Here is a 16,505-nt window from a genome sequence, read left to right as displayed (position 1 = left end):
CAACACAACTAAGGCCCCTTTGCCCTGTTCAAAATGAAAACAAGAAATATTACAATGTCTCAAAATCCACCAACTCATATAGTTGTAATTAATTTTCAATGTGAGGTGGTGAGTTAGATAGGGCATTAAAATACCCAGTTCTGAACAGAAAAATTCTCTGCAACGCCCATATTCAAGACGGAGATGAGTGGGGTTTTGTACTGAAAATGTTTGGTCTTTGATGTGACTGAGAATTGAGTAAATTGGGATGAGGTAAGAGAAAGAGTAGGGGCCACTGGAGAAATTACGAATCAAAAAGATCGAGAGGCTTGTCAGTAAACTGAGAATTGTCAGACAGAGAGCAGTGAGAGAAAGAGAGTCTGAGATTTTCTTTCTGACTTAGCTGCTTCTTTCACTACTTTTCACAACGGCCAAAACAATGTTTTCTCTCACTAGTCGCAAGCAAGAAACCTGTAAAGCATAAACATGGATCCACTAAAGATAAAATAAAAGCAGTTTATTAAAAGAAAAAAAAAAAAAACCGCCTCCTTGCCAAATTTCCACCAAATCTCTTTATTTTCTTACAAAATATGGATTGCTGGCTGGTAGTATTTGTGCATGAACTAAAGTCTCCAAATTCACTTTACCTTTTTTTATTTTCTTCCAGTTCAGACAGTCGTCGATTCCCAACAAGACTTTTACTTTGTATGGCTTTTGTTTGAAACGATTTCTTCTTTCAAACGGTGTCGTTTCCTTGGATTTTCTAAAGACTTTCTCCTGGCAATGTCATTCATATCAAGTACCAGAACATTGGAAAACGGAACTAGCCAACTCAACTGAGTATAAACTCATATTTTCCCAGGGTAAAAACCATTCTCGAATGGAATTTCAGTTCAGTTTTTTAACCAAATTCTAGGTTCTTGTCTTTCTGTTCTGGATTATTCTCTTCTCTTCTCTTCTCTTCATCAGTCAATCTTATTTTCCTCTTTGGTCGGTGAGAAAATGAAGAAAAAAGTTTGACCTTTTTCTTCTACCCTTGCCCATATTTTCTCATTTCCTACCAACCGCATTATTCAGCTACTTTGAAAGGAAAAAAAGACTGAAGCATTGAAATACCACCGAATTGATCTCAGTAACTCGTCATTCTCTTTGAAAGCAGTTTATTTTGCTATTATCTTATTAATTTTAAGTACGAAAGGGACGGGTCTTTTTATTTTCTTGGATTTGTTTGTTAAGGATATATCTGGTTTTGTAGTTGACTGGGTTGTCGCTTACTTTAATGTACTTATTGAATGATAGGACGATGGCCGAGTCAGCCAAAGTTAGGGTGGTTCGGTGTCCAAAGTGTGAAAATCTCCTTCCAGAACTTGAAGACTATCCTGTGTATCAATGTGGTGGCTGTGGTGCTGTTCTTCGAGGTAAGTTTTCTTGTTTTTTTCCGTTATTGCAGCTTCAGCTTGATTCATTTATAAAGTTGTATTAGACGTTGTTGAAAAAGGTTGTTTTATTTTGTGTTCATGAACATGGGAAGAAACCGTGCTAACTAGTTTCTATGTTTAAACTCAAAACCTCAGAAATAATAGATTTAGAAGAACAATAGGTTGAGATTTTTAAATTTACGAGATCAAAATAAATAAGAAGATTAAGGGTTTGGTGCTTTAATTTTGTTTTTTTTATTGTGCTACTTTGTTATAAATGATTCTTCCCCACAGTTTTTGAGAGTAGATGTTTATGTTTATGCATTTTACAGCGAAAGTTAAAAATCCGGAGGCTGACACTTTATCTGTGAAGTCAGAAGAAGAAAAGATTGGAGAAGTTTCCTCAAAATCGCCCAATTCCTCTGAAAAGGGAATAGCGGTCTTGAGTGATGCTTCTGATACAGATAAGTCGAATTCTGGTTCTTTGAGCTGTGATCAAAGGTTGGTCTCAGAGAAGAATGATCTTGAACTTGCTGACAGATGCGCAAATCAATATAAGGTTACTAATGCCAATTGGTGTGTTGAGCGCAGCCTTGATGTGAACACTAGGAAAGATGAAACAGATAATGCAACTGGGATAAGATGTAAGAAGCTGAATTCCCTAAGTGGTTATACATTTGGTTCTCAAGGATCAGGACGGATGTCAGATTGGCAAACTGGAGAGCGAAGTGAGGTGGAAGGATCTCACAGAACCACCAGAACTTATGTTGGAGGTTCAAGGTTTCCAACTTCAAGTTATCCTGATGAGGGCCCATCAAATTGCCATCCAGATTCTTCTTATAGTTACAGGGAGCCATTAAGGAATCGTATTGGTTCTGATGGGGCTAGTAGAGTACTGTACCTTGAACAAGATCGAGCTGAGCTTTTGAGGAAGCTAGATGAGCTTAATAAACAGCTTAGTCGGTCTTGTGATGTGGCAGATAAACCAAAGGAGAAAGTTCCTGTTGATGGGAGGATACTTCCTTCAGATCCTTATGGTGGTTCTGATTCCTGGCTTCCAAATGGTTCTTTGAGATCAGAGAGGTCTTCAATGCCTTTTTTGGGGCCCAATAAACGTGTTGCGGGGCCTTCTTATTTCAATCACACTCATGATCCATTTCCTTCAAACGGCCATGAAATGCCTTTGCATAGTTTACATCCTTCAATTCATAACCCAAATCATGTTCCTGGCTACGGGGATCCTTTTGGATCCCAAATGCTCAGGCGAGCTTCCAACCAGTTGCCCAGTCAATACCAACAGCCACCATCTCATCCATACTTTCCAGGACAATATATTGATACAAATCATGATCCCTTCGATTCATACCAACAAAATGCAATCTTTCACCAGCCTTCCTGCTCTTGTTACCATTGCTATGACAAACATCAGCAGGTTTCAGCTCCAGTTCAACCCACTGCTTTTGGCAACAAACCTAATAATTCTATGTTGTACCATCATGAGATTCCAGGGGCATTTACTCCGCATGTTCATAATTTTAGGGCTGCTGTTCCTTCATCAAATTTTCATGGTCCACAAGCTCACACAAGATGGCCAAGTGACCTTAATTCCAAAGAGGGTGGTTTTGTTCGCTGCTGTCCTCGGAAAGTGGTTTTAGCCAATGGTGGCCACCGTTGCCGTCCAAAAGCTGGTGGTGCCCCTTTTTTAACATGCAATAATTGCTTTGAGCTACTGCAACTGCCCAAGAAAGCAAAGCTTATGGTTAAAAATCAGCAAAAATTGCAGTGTGGAACATGTTCTTCAATAATCAAATTTGAAGTCATCAATAAGAAACTTGTTCTTTCTGCTCAAGCCGAAACAAAACAAACTGCAACAGAGGCTGACAATAACTCTAGTGAGGCAGTGAAAGACTATATTTCACATTCCCGTGGCCATTTGGACCGGAGTAGAGCTACTTTCTCATCTGATGATTATGATAATTTTGGTTATGACTTTGAGGCAATGGATAGAGAGCCCGTTCCACTGTCAACAGGCCAAGTTTTGAACTTAGCCAAGCCTCAGGAGATGCAAAGCTTCCATTCTTCATCTCCTAGTACCTCTGGAGATGAAACTAGTCCAGAGGTTTTAATTGCTCGAGAAGAGGTCATAAACTGTATTCAGCAGCCTGTTAAAGCCACCCTGTCTTCGCCACCTGCTGGTTTGTCACTTCAAGAGCATTTTATTTTTTCTTCTCATAATCATGCTGTTAAACAATTTGGAACGGGAAAAAGAAGTATTCGCACTGGTCAAGAGAAATTGATACCAAACAGGTTACCACTAGACAAAATTCATTAAAAGAGGAATCATTGGCTACTGAGATGGAGGTATCATTAAATGAGTACTCTAATACTGTGATATCTCAAGATTCAGGGGATGCAATCAGAGAAGATGATATGCCCAGAAATAACAAAGAGGGTGAATCATTTTTTGCAAATATATTCAAGAAGAGTTTCAAAACAGAAGAGCGTTGCAAAAGTAATGTTTCGGTGAATGGGCATATCATACCGGGCCGTAAGATTAAGAAGGCTGAAAAGTTGGCTGGACCAATTCATCCTGGACATTATTGGTAAATACGCCCATACATTGACCTGTTCATTTAAATGATCTTCCAACTTGGCATGCTAATATCGGGTTATCTGTGTGATGGACATATATACATCAATCCCACGCACAGAAGTGGGGAAGTGACTAGTTTAATTTCTTTGATATATATATAACATTATAGATTGCTAAATAATTCTTTTAAGTGGAAATTAAACATAAAATTCACTAGTTTGCTAGTGTGCTCAAATATGGAGCAGTATACTACTTCTCATGTATCAGTTCCGCTAACTGGTTTCTTGTTTCTTGTGTCTGAACCAGGTATGACATTCGAGGTGGATTTTGGGGTATCATGGGTGGGCCTTGTCAAGGAATAATTCTTGTAAGATTGATTAATTCTGGCACAAATATTAGTGCATGTTGTTTGGTTATTTTTTCTTACATAATCTGCGACAAAAAAAAAATTGTCATTCTCTTGCAGCCATACATTGAAGAACTCAACTATCCCATGCCAGCAAACTGTGCTGGTGGAAATACTGGAGTTTTTGTCAATGGAAGAGAACTTCACCAAGAAGATTTGGATTTGCTTGCCGTAGAGGACTTCCAACTGACAGGGATAGGTCTTACATCATTGAGATTTCTGGGAGAGTTGTGGATGTGGACACTGGAGAAGAACTTGACAGTCTTGGCAAACTGGCTCCAACGTAAGAATCTTTTATACATTAAATAATAAAATATGGCTCTCAGTTACTTTTTCACAAACCTTCTATATCTATCCACTGTACCATTTTATTATGGCTTCCAGCTCCGATTTTGTGGCAACATAGATTTAGCCTATTGATCTGGGAGCCATATGGAGGAGGATCATTTCTGACTATCATTCTGTTGACCTAAGTGCATGATGAACTTATACATTTTCCTTTATGAATACTTTGTTGTTTAACAATATTTCAAAGCATGTTACTAACGTGACATGTTGAACAGAGTTGAGAATGCACATCATGGATTTGGCATGAAACCTCCTCGAGCTGCTGCACAGTGAAACTTTAAAGATCATAAAGTTGCAATGATGATTCAGAGCTGTTGAAGATATCAAGCCATTTGGTGTAGAGTCTCCCAGAAAATTCATTGAGAGGAGTCACAATGTTTTATAGGGATTCTGGGATGATACATTATTTGCGTGGTTGGTAAACCCTGGTACATAAAAGCTACTTGTTTGAAGTCTCCTGTTTACTTCATTTGAGGTTTTCTGGTGGTTAATGTTGCACTATCAAAAGTGCCCTTTGGCTAAATTTTGCATTTGTATATGTAAACCTTGTTAATTTTCCCACAAATTTTCGTTGTCACTAAATTTTTAAAAGGTTTTTCTATGTTATGTTACCTACCTTTGCTTAAATATTTGTGAGTAATCTCTGGGCAGACGATATTAGAAATAAAAAATGGGATTCGATGGCTGATGCAAACAAACTTGGATTTAGGTCTTGCATCAAATTTATTTTTACTTCATTTTATAATTACCCTTCTCCTTTTCTTACTACACTCTTAGAAGCTCTTTCTAAGATATACTCACTGATAGAAACAAATATTCTGAGAAGCATGTTGTGAAGAACAGAAAGAAACTTATGTATGTGATTGATAAGGAAAGAAATTTTACTTTAGGCCAAAGGAATTATTCCACCCAAAAGTATGTTGTTTTCTCAAGTTTCTCTCTTTTAACTTTGAAAATCTCAAATATCTATCCATGACTAGTTAAAATTAACAGTAATAAAGATAAAATTGTTATTTTATCTGTACTATTAAAAATAAATTAAAATATAATATTTTTTCTTTTCCTAAATTTTAAAATCTAAAAGTTTCCTTTAACCTAAGTTTTAAAAAATGACAATTTTCTCTTAAGGTTTAGTTTCTAGATCTCTAGTGTCATTGCTAGCGGTCTCTCTCTTCTAAAGTTTTCTCTCCCTCTAACAGTCTCTCTCTACCTATTTGGACACTCGATCTGCATCGAATGAGGCTTGGGAGACAATGGGAGACGAAGCTCTTCTTCTTTCCAGACATCTTCTTCTCGTCTTCGTCTAGAAAGACAAAACCCTTCATCTCCGTCGTCTCCCAAGCCTCATTCGACGCCGATTGGACGTCCAAATGGGTAGAGAGAAACTGCCGGAGAGAAATGAAGCTTTGGGAGGAAGAGGCTGTCAAAGATCTGGAAACCCTAGGGGGAAACTGTCATTTTTTAAAACTCGATTGGGGGAAACTTTTAGTTTTTAAAGTTTAGGGGGAAAAAAGAGATAAAATTTTAAGGGATTAGGGTTCCGTTAATTTTAACTGCTCATGGTAAGTATTTGAGACTTTTAAAGTTAAAAGGGTAAACTTGAAAAAACAACAAACTTTAGGTGGGAAATAGTCCTTTGGCATTTACTTTAATGCTTCAGGTTACTTTGGCGGAAATGATCATGTTTGTTTATATGTTCCAATCCAACCAACCAAAGCTTGTTCAAATCATAATAGTATATTCGAAGTTCCTTCTCCTCACGTAATTGAACACAAATGTCTTTGCCTTACTACACTGACATAGACTCTGTAACTCAAAACAAATATATAAACATTAATTGTAAAAAATATTTAAAAAAATTCAAACTTCAAAAGAAGAAATGGCTGATGTGATGCGACAAATATTCAAAGCAAAAACAGGGTTGAGAGATTCCAGAATTGACGCATCTCTGAATTTGATAGTGCCAGTTCTAAGGTCTGAAGATCAACTTCTAAATAACCTTAACTTACATCCAAAGAAGACAATATAACTTGTAATTCTAATCTCTCATTTTCTTTCCAATAATTCATTTTTTTTCCTTTATTTTAATGATCTCTAACCACAAAACCTTTAAGCTGTACTTGGAACTTACAGAGTGATTTGGGGTAGCCAATAATTTTCAGTGGAATAATCTTCTGTAAAAGTAATTTAAGCTCTGTATAAAAACAGGGTTGTTGTACTAAATTTATATATCCCAAAGACAAAACTTTTGTTCCTGATTACGCCAGAAACCCACCACACACACAGTGTGATTAGTGTGCAGACACGACAAGTCCTTTGTGATAAACAGGTTAAGCATTTTTAAGATAATCACAGTTTTCATATCCCTTCACTTCACTTCTTTTCTCTCTTGCTAATTTTGGAGACATTTTCTGTGTCCTGCGTAAACCAAATGGTGAAGGAAATGAGGTTGGATTTGAACCCATTGCCACACTATAGAAACAATCACAATCATGTCATCTAAAGTTTGTCGTCTCGTTTGTGCTATTAGGCCTTGCTTTTCGTTTCCTTGTTTCTGATTCCGTAGGATTTTCATCCGTGGTTGAGACTCAAGGGACTCAGACACCTGTAGAAGAGAGTAACACAGAGTCTCCTGAGACGTCTTTGCCTGCTCAACAACCAGATTCTGCTGATTATCATCCAAATAATGAAACTCAATTATCGAATAATAGTAAGATTATATCGTTATTTTTTCTATTTTCTCTCGCAATTTTGAATGTTGGTGTTGCTATGGATTTATTTGGATGAGTCAAAAGCTTTGCATGGAAAGGGAGTCGATGCTTTCAGAACCAATTGCTGGGTTCACTTGTCTGGTTTAGATTGACATCCAAATCTGCCATCTTCAGTCTTCATTGAATATAGTATAGCATTTGTGTTTGTAGGCACGCTTACAAATTTCGTAACTTGTATTTTAGATCAGACATATATATATATATTTATATTTATATTTATGTGTATGCGACTTCTCAGAACTTTGCATAATATGTAGTACCTCAATTGAAAGATTCTCGTTCTATTTACATAATGTGGTTGCAGCAAAATGTGATCTTTTTATCGGAGACTGGGTACCGGACCCATCTGGTCCATTTTACAGTAACGTCACCTGCCGTGCAATTGAAAGTCATCAGAATTGTATGACGAATGGGAGACCTGATACTGGCTACCTTCACTGGAGGTGGAATCCACGAGATTGTGAATTACCCAAGTTCAATCCTGAGAAATTTCTTGATTTAATGAGGAATAAATCTTGGGCCTTCATTGGTGATTCCATTTCTCGTAACCATGTGCAGTCATTGTTTTGCATTCTTACTCAGGTATGTTTTAAATTTCAAAGAGTAAAATGTGAGCTTTTGTACTATTGTTTACATTTGTTTCCACTGCTGCATTTTCTTCTTCATTGCAAGGAACCACTGTCATTGTTCAGGGTCCATGCATTTTTATTTGACTCTAAATCAGTGAAAACTAAGCCTAACTTAGAAGGAAAGTAAAAGCTGAAGCTCAAGTGTCGTTTCAATGTAATCCACTTCCTTCCTGTGACAGTTGAAATGATGTAGAAAATTACCTTAAAAATTTTATACTTTAAAACGAAGGAATTCCACAATGATGTTATCTGACTGAAATTTTTTTGCGGCTCAAGACTGGTCTCTAGAGCACCAAAGTTCTGTTATTTTTTCTATCATTGCTGAGTTAATTGTTGGTACAAAAGTTAATGGCTTGTCAATAATGAGTTCTATTATTAGAGGTTGTTAACTTTACTCATCAATCAATTTCATTACGGTTACTTAGTCTTTTCTGAGCTGGTTTACCTACCAGCTCTGTGAAGTATTGTTATAGTGGCTTCAATTTCTAACTTTTCTAGAACACTGATGGGTGATCGATACATAGTCCCACAGGTGGAGCAAGCTGACGAGGTTTACCATGATGAGGAATATAAATCTAAAAGATGGTACTTTCCTTCGCACAACTTCACCCTTTCAGTAATTTGGACGCCATTTCTGTTGAGAGCTGATATTTTTGAAGACAGCAATGGAGTTTCCTCGTCGGAAATCCAGCTCCATCTTGATCAACTTGACAAAAAATGGACGGAACAATACAAAAACTTCGATTACATGATGACTTCTGGTGGGAAATGGTTTCTCAAAACTGCTATATACTATGAAAACAACACTGTACAAGGCTGCAATAACTGCCCTGGAAAAAATTTAACGCAGTTAGGATCCAACCATGCATATCGTAAAGCCCTCCAGCTAGTTCTCAGTTTTCTCACAAGATCTGATCACAAGGCGTATGTTTTCTTTAGAACCACAACGCCCGACCATTTTGAGAATGGAGAATGGTTCAGTGGAGGGACTTGTAATAGAACCCTGCCCTTCAAAGAAAGTGAGGTGGATATGAGAGATGTTGACAGTGTAATGCGAAATATTGAGTTGGAGGAAGTTGAGAAAGCTGCAAGCATAGGAGCTGGAAATGGGATGGTTTTTAAGTTATTGGATACAACTCGGCTTTCATTATTAAGACCTGATGGGCACCCGGGGCCATTTAGACAATTTCAGCCATTTGCAAGGATAAGAATGCCAAAGTTCAGAATGACTGTCTGCATTGGTGCTTGCCTGGCCCAATTGACTCTTGGAATGATTTAGTAATGGAGATGATGGTGAATGATGGAATCTACAGATGATCAATGTCAGGCTTATTAGAAGTTTAATTGCAGATGCTTAATTTCATTTACCTCTGTTGGTGACCCACTTTGCTTGATTCTGGATTCCTGGTCAACTTTCATACAAATAAAAATAAGGTGAACAATCCCCGCAGAAAAGGATCTTGGCACCCAGTTCACAATTAAATGATAATTCAAGTAACTAAGTAGCAGAATTTACAGGGTGTATAACTCCAAACAAAAATGCTGTAATGTCAAATCCAGGGAGCGATTGAAAATATATTACTAGAATTTAGACTCGTGATGTATAATACAGAGCAAGTAAACTTCTGTCACTGTTTCAAACATAAATTTATCTTGACAACCATTCTTGAAAGTCTAGTGGAAACATTTCATTGGTTTCTGCACACATCAGGAAAAGGCAAATCAATGCACACACCAAAGGGCTATTTTAAGCAATAAAACCATATGAACCAGTGAATAATAAGGCAGGGAAAAACTCACATTTAACATAGGTCTCCTTAGTTATGTATTGGAGGCATGTAGCTTCTATTATGAGATTCAATATCAATAGCCTTGCACTTTGGAAATTAAAAAATTCAGGTCATTATCTCAGCATTATTAAACTCATACTTCATGTCTAACCAGAAGCTTAAAAAAAATTCATGACAAATAGAGACATAAAAAAAACTTGAACCACATTAAACATCCGACCATTCACTCTCCCTTCATTCTACTCGGTTGATGAGGCCGCATCTGGCTTCTTTTGCTCATGTTTAAGGACAGGGTCCTGCAAATTATAGAAAATATTGGCAATATATTAGACACGCATAAAAACCAAAATAAATGAGCAGCTCTACACATATACTGTATAACAGAAGACCCCATCTTTCCAAAAGCTTCAAATTTATCAGAGCTAAGTAATGTTAGAATAATTTCCCATTAAGTTCGGTTGTTATTTTATTTTATGCTTGGTATACCATTCCCTGCTCAAATCAAGAATCGAACACTCGGTTCCAAGCCCTAACTTTATCAACATGCTTTATCATCAATCAGAACAAATGTCACAAAATATTAGAAGAATCAAAATGGCCTAGAAATAACAATCATAATAATAATAATAATATAACAGATAGATATGAAAGCTTATGCTTTTAAATAACGGAGAGAAATAGGAATTATTTGATCAACGTAGATAAAGTTGGCGACGACAACGGAGGCGACGATTCCACCCAGAATGGCGAGTGGGCCAGTTAGCAAACTCCACCTACGATATATCATTACGCTTCTCCTCCTCCTAGGCAGCGCTCAGAAACTCAAGTCTCTGCTCAATTGCTTAATTCTTCGGTAAGCTTGGGCGACTGATTGTTGAAGTACCAATCCAAATACTCTTTTAGATGGGCTGAAATTCGAAGCCTGGCCCATTTGGTTTACATGTTGGGAGTAATTCACTTGTAATTTGTAAATCAACATAAATCTAATCTAATGTATTACTTTCTAGGATAGCTTAAGTGATCAAAAACTTGGGGTTTGAGACTCGTCGACAACATATCTTGATCTTTTTAACGAACAGCAAAGCTAGGCCACTATGGACGGCCTAGTGTTTCGATAAATTTTGGTCCGAAAAATGGCCCAACCCATATTTTCCTGCAAACAAAGGGTGGATTACACTAATCGAGCCTATCAATGGCAATCAAATTTCAAGATCCTCTCATAATTTAATTACGAACACTAATAATTGATGAATAAAATTAGAAAAAACAGGAATTGTAACAAACATGACTGTTATCATCACAGCAACGTCATTACTCCTTATTGTCTTGTTACGTTGCGTGCCCTAACTTTCTTTCTGATATTTAATTAATCTTCAATTCAGAATAATGTTTTTATTTCCATTAATTCTTATTTAAATTAAGACTCTTAGTCATTTTTTATTTGAATTTCTTCGGAAATTCCAAAGATTATTCACATCATTTGTATTGTAGGGCCACGACAGAGTGCTTTTACTTTGAAACATTGACATTAGTGTTTTTATCTGACAAATTTTATTTTATTATATACTTTTCAATGAAAGAAAAAGTTAAATAAACGTTGATGAGGCACGATGATACATTGGCCAAAATAAGCACAACTGAACTGACCAATTGACCCTGCCCTTATGACACCTTAAAAGGCGCGGCACGTGCGGATAATAGAGAAAGAAGATATTAATAAAAGTCTCGAAAATTTGCATCATTGCAAATGTCCCTTCTGCTTTTCCAAATTAATCCCCCATAACTATTGGAATTTATATCTATATATTTGATAGAATAATGGAGTAATATTATATATATATAGAAGTATTTAATTAAATAATTAAATAACAAAATTAATATTAAATCTATTAATTATTATTTTAGAGTAATATTATCTTGCAAAATCTATGGACAGGATCAATTAAAAGTATTGAAGTATCATAATTATCATAATAGGGACCGAACTCTTTTTTCTTTTTTTAATTGAATAGACTAATTTTCTAAATTTTTTATTAAAATGACTAATTTTTTATTAAATTTTGATCACTTTACTTTTAATCAAACAAAACACATAATTTTAACTATATTTATTTACAATACATTTAATAGAAAATATCAACGGTTGTTTATTTTATTAAAAAAATTAAAAATTCAATTTACTCAAAAGAAAACAAGAGAGTTTGATTCTTTCAAAAGAAAAATACGAAAGTTTAATTTTTTAAATAAAAAACAAAATTTGGTCATTTTAATGAGAAAAAAATATATATATATGGTCGAATACCCAGCCATTGTTATCTCCAAAATCTATATATGTATATAATTCTTGAGATTTGTTTCCATTTATGTTTTTTATTCATTAATTACCGAATATATATTGTTAAGGTATAAAATTTAATTTGAAGAAAGAGAATATGATATATTTGATGGCAACTTTATTAATTCTTATATGAATATTATTATTATTATTATTATAATTATGTATGGATGATAATATATCATTAATTAATTTTAAATTAAACACAATGCAATGAGGTGATGCAAAACTATATATAAAATATCGAGAGTGACATGAATTATTCATTGATTGAGATATCATTTATTCATTTGAGGTGATGCAAAATATATATATATATATATATATATATATATATATATATATATATATATATATATTTTTTGTCAATGATAAACTTTTATTCGAGAGGATTCTCTCTTTAAAAGTTGAATTCTAAATCTAATAACTAATCTTACAATTATTATTAACGAATTTCAAACTCAGCCGCTCTTGAGTGACATTTGTGATTCATTTGTGAATGTTACACCTTTTTGATGCAAAAGTTATGATATTTGATTAAATCATATCTTAAAAAACAGGGAGCAATAATTGAGAGAGTGCAAGAGTTGATAACATAAGCCTTACGTTAGAAGTGACATCACACACCCACATGTAATTTATCGCCACTTTTATATATATAATTCGCAGCCTCAAAAAATTCAAGAATGACAACCACTTAGCAACCCACCAGTCTTTCTTACTGTCTTGAAACATCAAATTTTACCACAGACACTGTAATTCAGCTACCTTTTTATATGGTGCAAGTCGACCAACGCATACGCCCAGTACCCAATTCAATTTTCTCCTGCATTTAAAATTCACCCCCATCTTCTATATAAGCCACCCAGATCCTCCCATCTTTGTCCACACTTGATAAAAGAAAACCCCATAACCAGAAGCAGGTTCTGAATTACGCTCACCAACCATGGGACAAACACAAGCGAAAAAACCCCATATAGCCGTTGTTCCTACTCCAGGGATGGGTCATCTCATCCCACTAATTGAGTTCGCCAAACGACTCGTTCAGCAACATCCATTCACAGTCACTTTTATCATTCCTAACACCGGGGGGACTTCTACTGAAGCCCAAAAATCCACTCTTGCTTCTCTTCCTTCTTCCATCGACCTTTTTTTTCTCCCTCCGGTTACATTAAACGACGTCCCTGAAGATTCAAAAATTGAAACCAGAATTTCTCTCACTTTGGTTCGCTCTCTTCCTTCTCTTCGCGATGTGTTGAAGTCGCTAGTAGCTAAAACCTCGCTCGTCAGCTTGGTGGTCGATCTTTTTGGCACTGACGCCTTTGATGTTGCTAAAGAATTTAATTTGTCACCCTTCATTTTCTTCCCATCCACGGCCATGGTTTTGTCGTTGTTTCTGTATTTGCCCTCGCTTGACGAGTCTGTCTCATGTGAGTATAGAGACCTCCCTGAACCAGTGAATATACCCGGATGCATACCCATTCACGGTAAATATTTGCTCGACCCGGCTCAAGACAGAAAAAATGAAGCTTATGAATGGCTACTCTACCATACAAAAAGGTATAGAATGGCTGAGGGTATTATGGTTAATAGCTTCATGGAATTGGAAGGAGGAGCTATTCAGGCTCTGCAAGAGGCTGAACCCGGTAAACCACCAGTTTACCCGGTTGGACCACTTGTGAAAATGGGTTCAAGTTCAAGCACAAGAATTCACGATGATGAATCCTTAAAGTGGCTTGATAATCAGCCACTAGGATCTGTATTATTCGTCTCATTTGGTAGCGGCGGGACCCTGTCTTCCCGTCAGTTAAAGGAGTTGGCTTTGGGGTTAGAGATGAGTGAGCAGAGATTTTTATGGGTAGTAAGAAGTCCAAACGACGAGGTTGCTAATGCAACATATTTCGAAGTCCATGGCCAGAGTGAATTTATGAGATTTCTACCAGAAGGGTTCTTAGAAAGGACGAAGGAGCGAGGTCTGGTGGTGCCATCATGGGCGCCACAGGCACAAGTGTTGAGCCATGGCTCCACAGGGGGATTCCTGAGCCATTGTGGATGGAATTCTGTTCTGGAGAGTGTTGTAAATGGTGTACCATTAATAGCCTGGCCACTTTATGCGGAACAGAAAATGAACGCTGTAACGCTGACCGAGCATATTCAAGTGGCATTGAGACCAAAAGCTAATGAAAATGGCCTTATTGAGAAAGAAGAAATTGCTAGAGTCGTTAAGGGTTTAATGGAAGGTGAAGAAGGTAAAAGTGCTCGCTATAGAATGAAGGACTTAAAAGATGCGGCCGCAGCTGTGCTCAGTGAAAATGGCTCCTCTACAAAAGCTCTGGCTGAAGTTGCTCTCAAATGGAAGAACAAAATTTCCAATTAACCTTTTCTTTTATGCTTTATTTATTCAAATAGTTGTATTTTATAGACCGTGTGATTGTATGATGATTGTAGTCTTTCCCTGGATGTGAATATGTTAAATAAAATAATAAATTTGTGGAGAAGACATATCTTTTCATGGTTACAAAATCAAGCGCAGTAGGTGGAACAGGTGAAGCCAGTGGCAACATAGCATCGAATTGGGCAGAAAGGAGTGGATAGCTGCGATTTAGTCCGCCGTAGTAATCCCGCCGACACACAGTGAAAGTGTAGCACGTGCTTCACGGAGGCCAATCATAAGGTACCATTCCAACTTTTCAGATCTCAAAATATAAGAAGGTCAATTGTATTTCATAAATTGTACGTATAATATACGTTTTCATATTACATATTTTATACGGTTATGTCGGTTCAACGCGTATTAATAATATTGATGTTAAACATAAAGTTGACTAATAAAAATACGTGGTATAAATCTTATTATTAATGTCAATTTTTTAAGAAATGTGACACGGCATATCTGATGTAAATAAATAAAATTCAAAGACTGTCTAACGGAAATACTAATTAATTGTCACACTCTTGACAATTTTTTTTTTTTTTTTATAATAAAGACGTCTACTGACCACCCATGTGTACTTGGTTGAAGAGAGAATAATATTCATGTGAAATATAAATAAACTGCAAGGTTATGATTTCACGTGCAAATGCTTAAACAAGTTATATATACATACAACCTTATTAGAAAATGGATAATAATGGAGTAGGGTCTTTCACCGAGAAAAAAAATTTCGGATAAAAATAGAAAAGGAGATTATAATAAAATAAAAAATATTTCTATAATCAAAGATGAGATATATATATATTTTTTGCTCTATCCTCATCTTCGTTCTATCATTATCTCTATCTCTTTTATATTAATATATTTATTTAAAATATTAATATATCTTTATAATTTTAGATTATTTATATTTTTTAAATTTATTTATATTTTTGTTGCATATATTACGCTAGTTAATATATAAAATTTTTGACACTAAAAATAGTAAAATAGTTTTAATTTTTGTTAATTTAATTATTTAATATATTTATATTATATTTAAAAAATACATAAAAAAAAATTTTTTCGATAGAGATAGAGAGAATTGAAAAATAGTTTTTTTTTCATAAATGGGATATGGAGAATCATTATAATCCTCATAATAAAAATTAATATATCTTATAAAAACAAAATTGAAGATTAAGATCTCTTTGCCATCCATCCCCATTATAGTCCCCACACGGGAGCTTTTTTTTAATAAAAGAAGAAAAAAATTGAAAAAAAAAAAAAAGCTGACGATAAGCCTCATCAGCTTCCAATAATAATAATAATAATATTAGAAATAGCCTTGTGGTGAGATGATAAAAGTTTGACAAGTGTAAGAGGTTAGAATGTTCTTTCCACCAGATGCTTAGCTAAGCTTAGCATCACTATGCTTCAGATAATTTGGACCCACCTTGTATATTTTATAAATAAACCAATTTATTAATTTAAATAATCGTCTTCAATTATTTTATAATTAATCATATATTTTATTAACAAATTTATTAAACAGATGAAAAAAAATAATAATTTTTCAAACTTTAAAAAAGGCAAATTTACATCATTTGGGAAAAAAGGTAATCACTTGAGAATATTGATTACCTAGTCTCTAAATTCTAGACAACTATGATTATTCAGCAATTTCCTATATAGACTCTACATATTATAAAGTCTTGACATAGTATCTTATTGTGACTTATTACCTAACCAATTGTGGTGATATCAGCTGGGTTTTTTTAATAATTTTTTTAAAATTAAATTCCCAATTTGTCAGTCATTTC

General features: G+C 35.2%; 2 protein-coding genes, 1 long non-coding RNA gene and 1 pseudogene across 3 annotated transcripts; 3 read left to right on the top strand and 1 right to left on the bottom strand.

Moving 5' to 3' along the window:
• Positions 1 to 550: 550 nt before the first annotated feature.
• LOC123216144 lies at positions 551 to 5,442 on the top strand (annotated as a pseudogene).
• A 1,543-nt stretch (positions 5,443 to 6,985) lies between these two features.
• On the top strand, positions 6,986 to 9,568 carry LOC123217121 (protein trichome birefringence-like 25). The gene is given in 5 exon segments (XM_044637905.1): positions 6,986 to 7,244; positions 7,247 to 7,454; positions 7,820 to 8,097; positions 8,677 to 9,340; positions 9,343 to 9,568. Coding segments are annotated over 5 exon segments (1,338 nt in total). The 5' UTR covers positions 6,986 to 7,175; the 3' UTR covers positions 9,462 to 9,568.
• A 119-nt stretch (positions 9,569 to 9,687) lies between these two features.
• On the bottom strand, positions 9,688 to 10,230 carry LOC123217122. The gene is made up of 2 exons (XR_006502424.1): positions 9,945 to 10,230; positions 9,688 to 9,842 (listed from the first exon to the last, which is right to left on the bottom strand). It is a non-coding gene; the product is annotated as an uncharacterized LOC123217122 (long non-coding RNA).
• Positions 10,231 to 12,963: 2,733 nt separating this feature from the next.
• Positions 12,964 to 14,767, top strand: LOC123217120 (hydroquinone glucosyltransferase-like). Its single transcript, XM_044637904.1, has one exon. The coding sequence runs from the start codon at positions 13,216 to 13,218 to the stop codon at positions 14,644 to 14,646; it is 1,431 nt and encodes a 476-aa protein (XP_044493839.1). The 5' UTR covers positions 12,964 to 13,215; the 3' UTR covers positions 14,647 to 14,767.
• Positions 14,768 to 16,505: the final 1,738 nt, after the last annotated feature.

Source organism: Mangifera indica, chromosome 5, assembly GCF_011075055.1.
Source record: "Mangifera indica cultivar Alphonso chromosome 5, CATAS_Mindica_2.1, whole genome shotgun sequence".
Classification (NCBI taxonomy): Eukaryota; Viridiplantae; Streptophyta; class Magnoliopsida; order Sapindales; family Anacardiaceae; genus Mangifera; species Mangifera indica.
This window is presented reverse-complemented; position numbering and strand designations above follow the sequence as displayed.

Excerpts from the sequence above, each read along its gene's own strand:
- LOC123217120 (XM_044637904.1), top strand. The coding sequence starts at position 13,216 with ATGGGACAAACACAAGCGAAAAAACCCCATATAGCCGTTGTTCCTACT.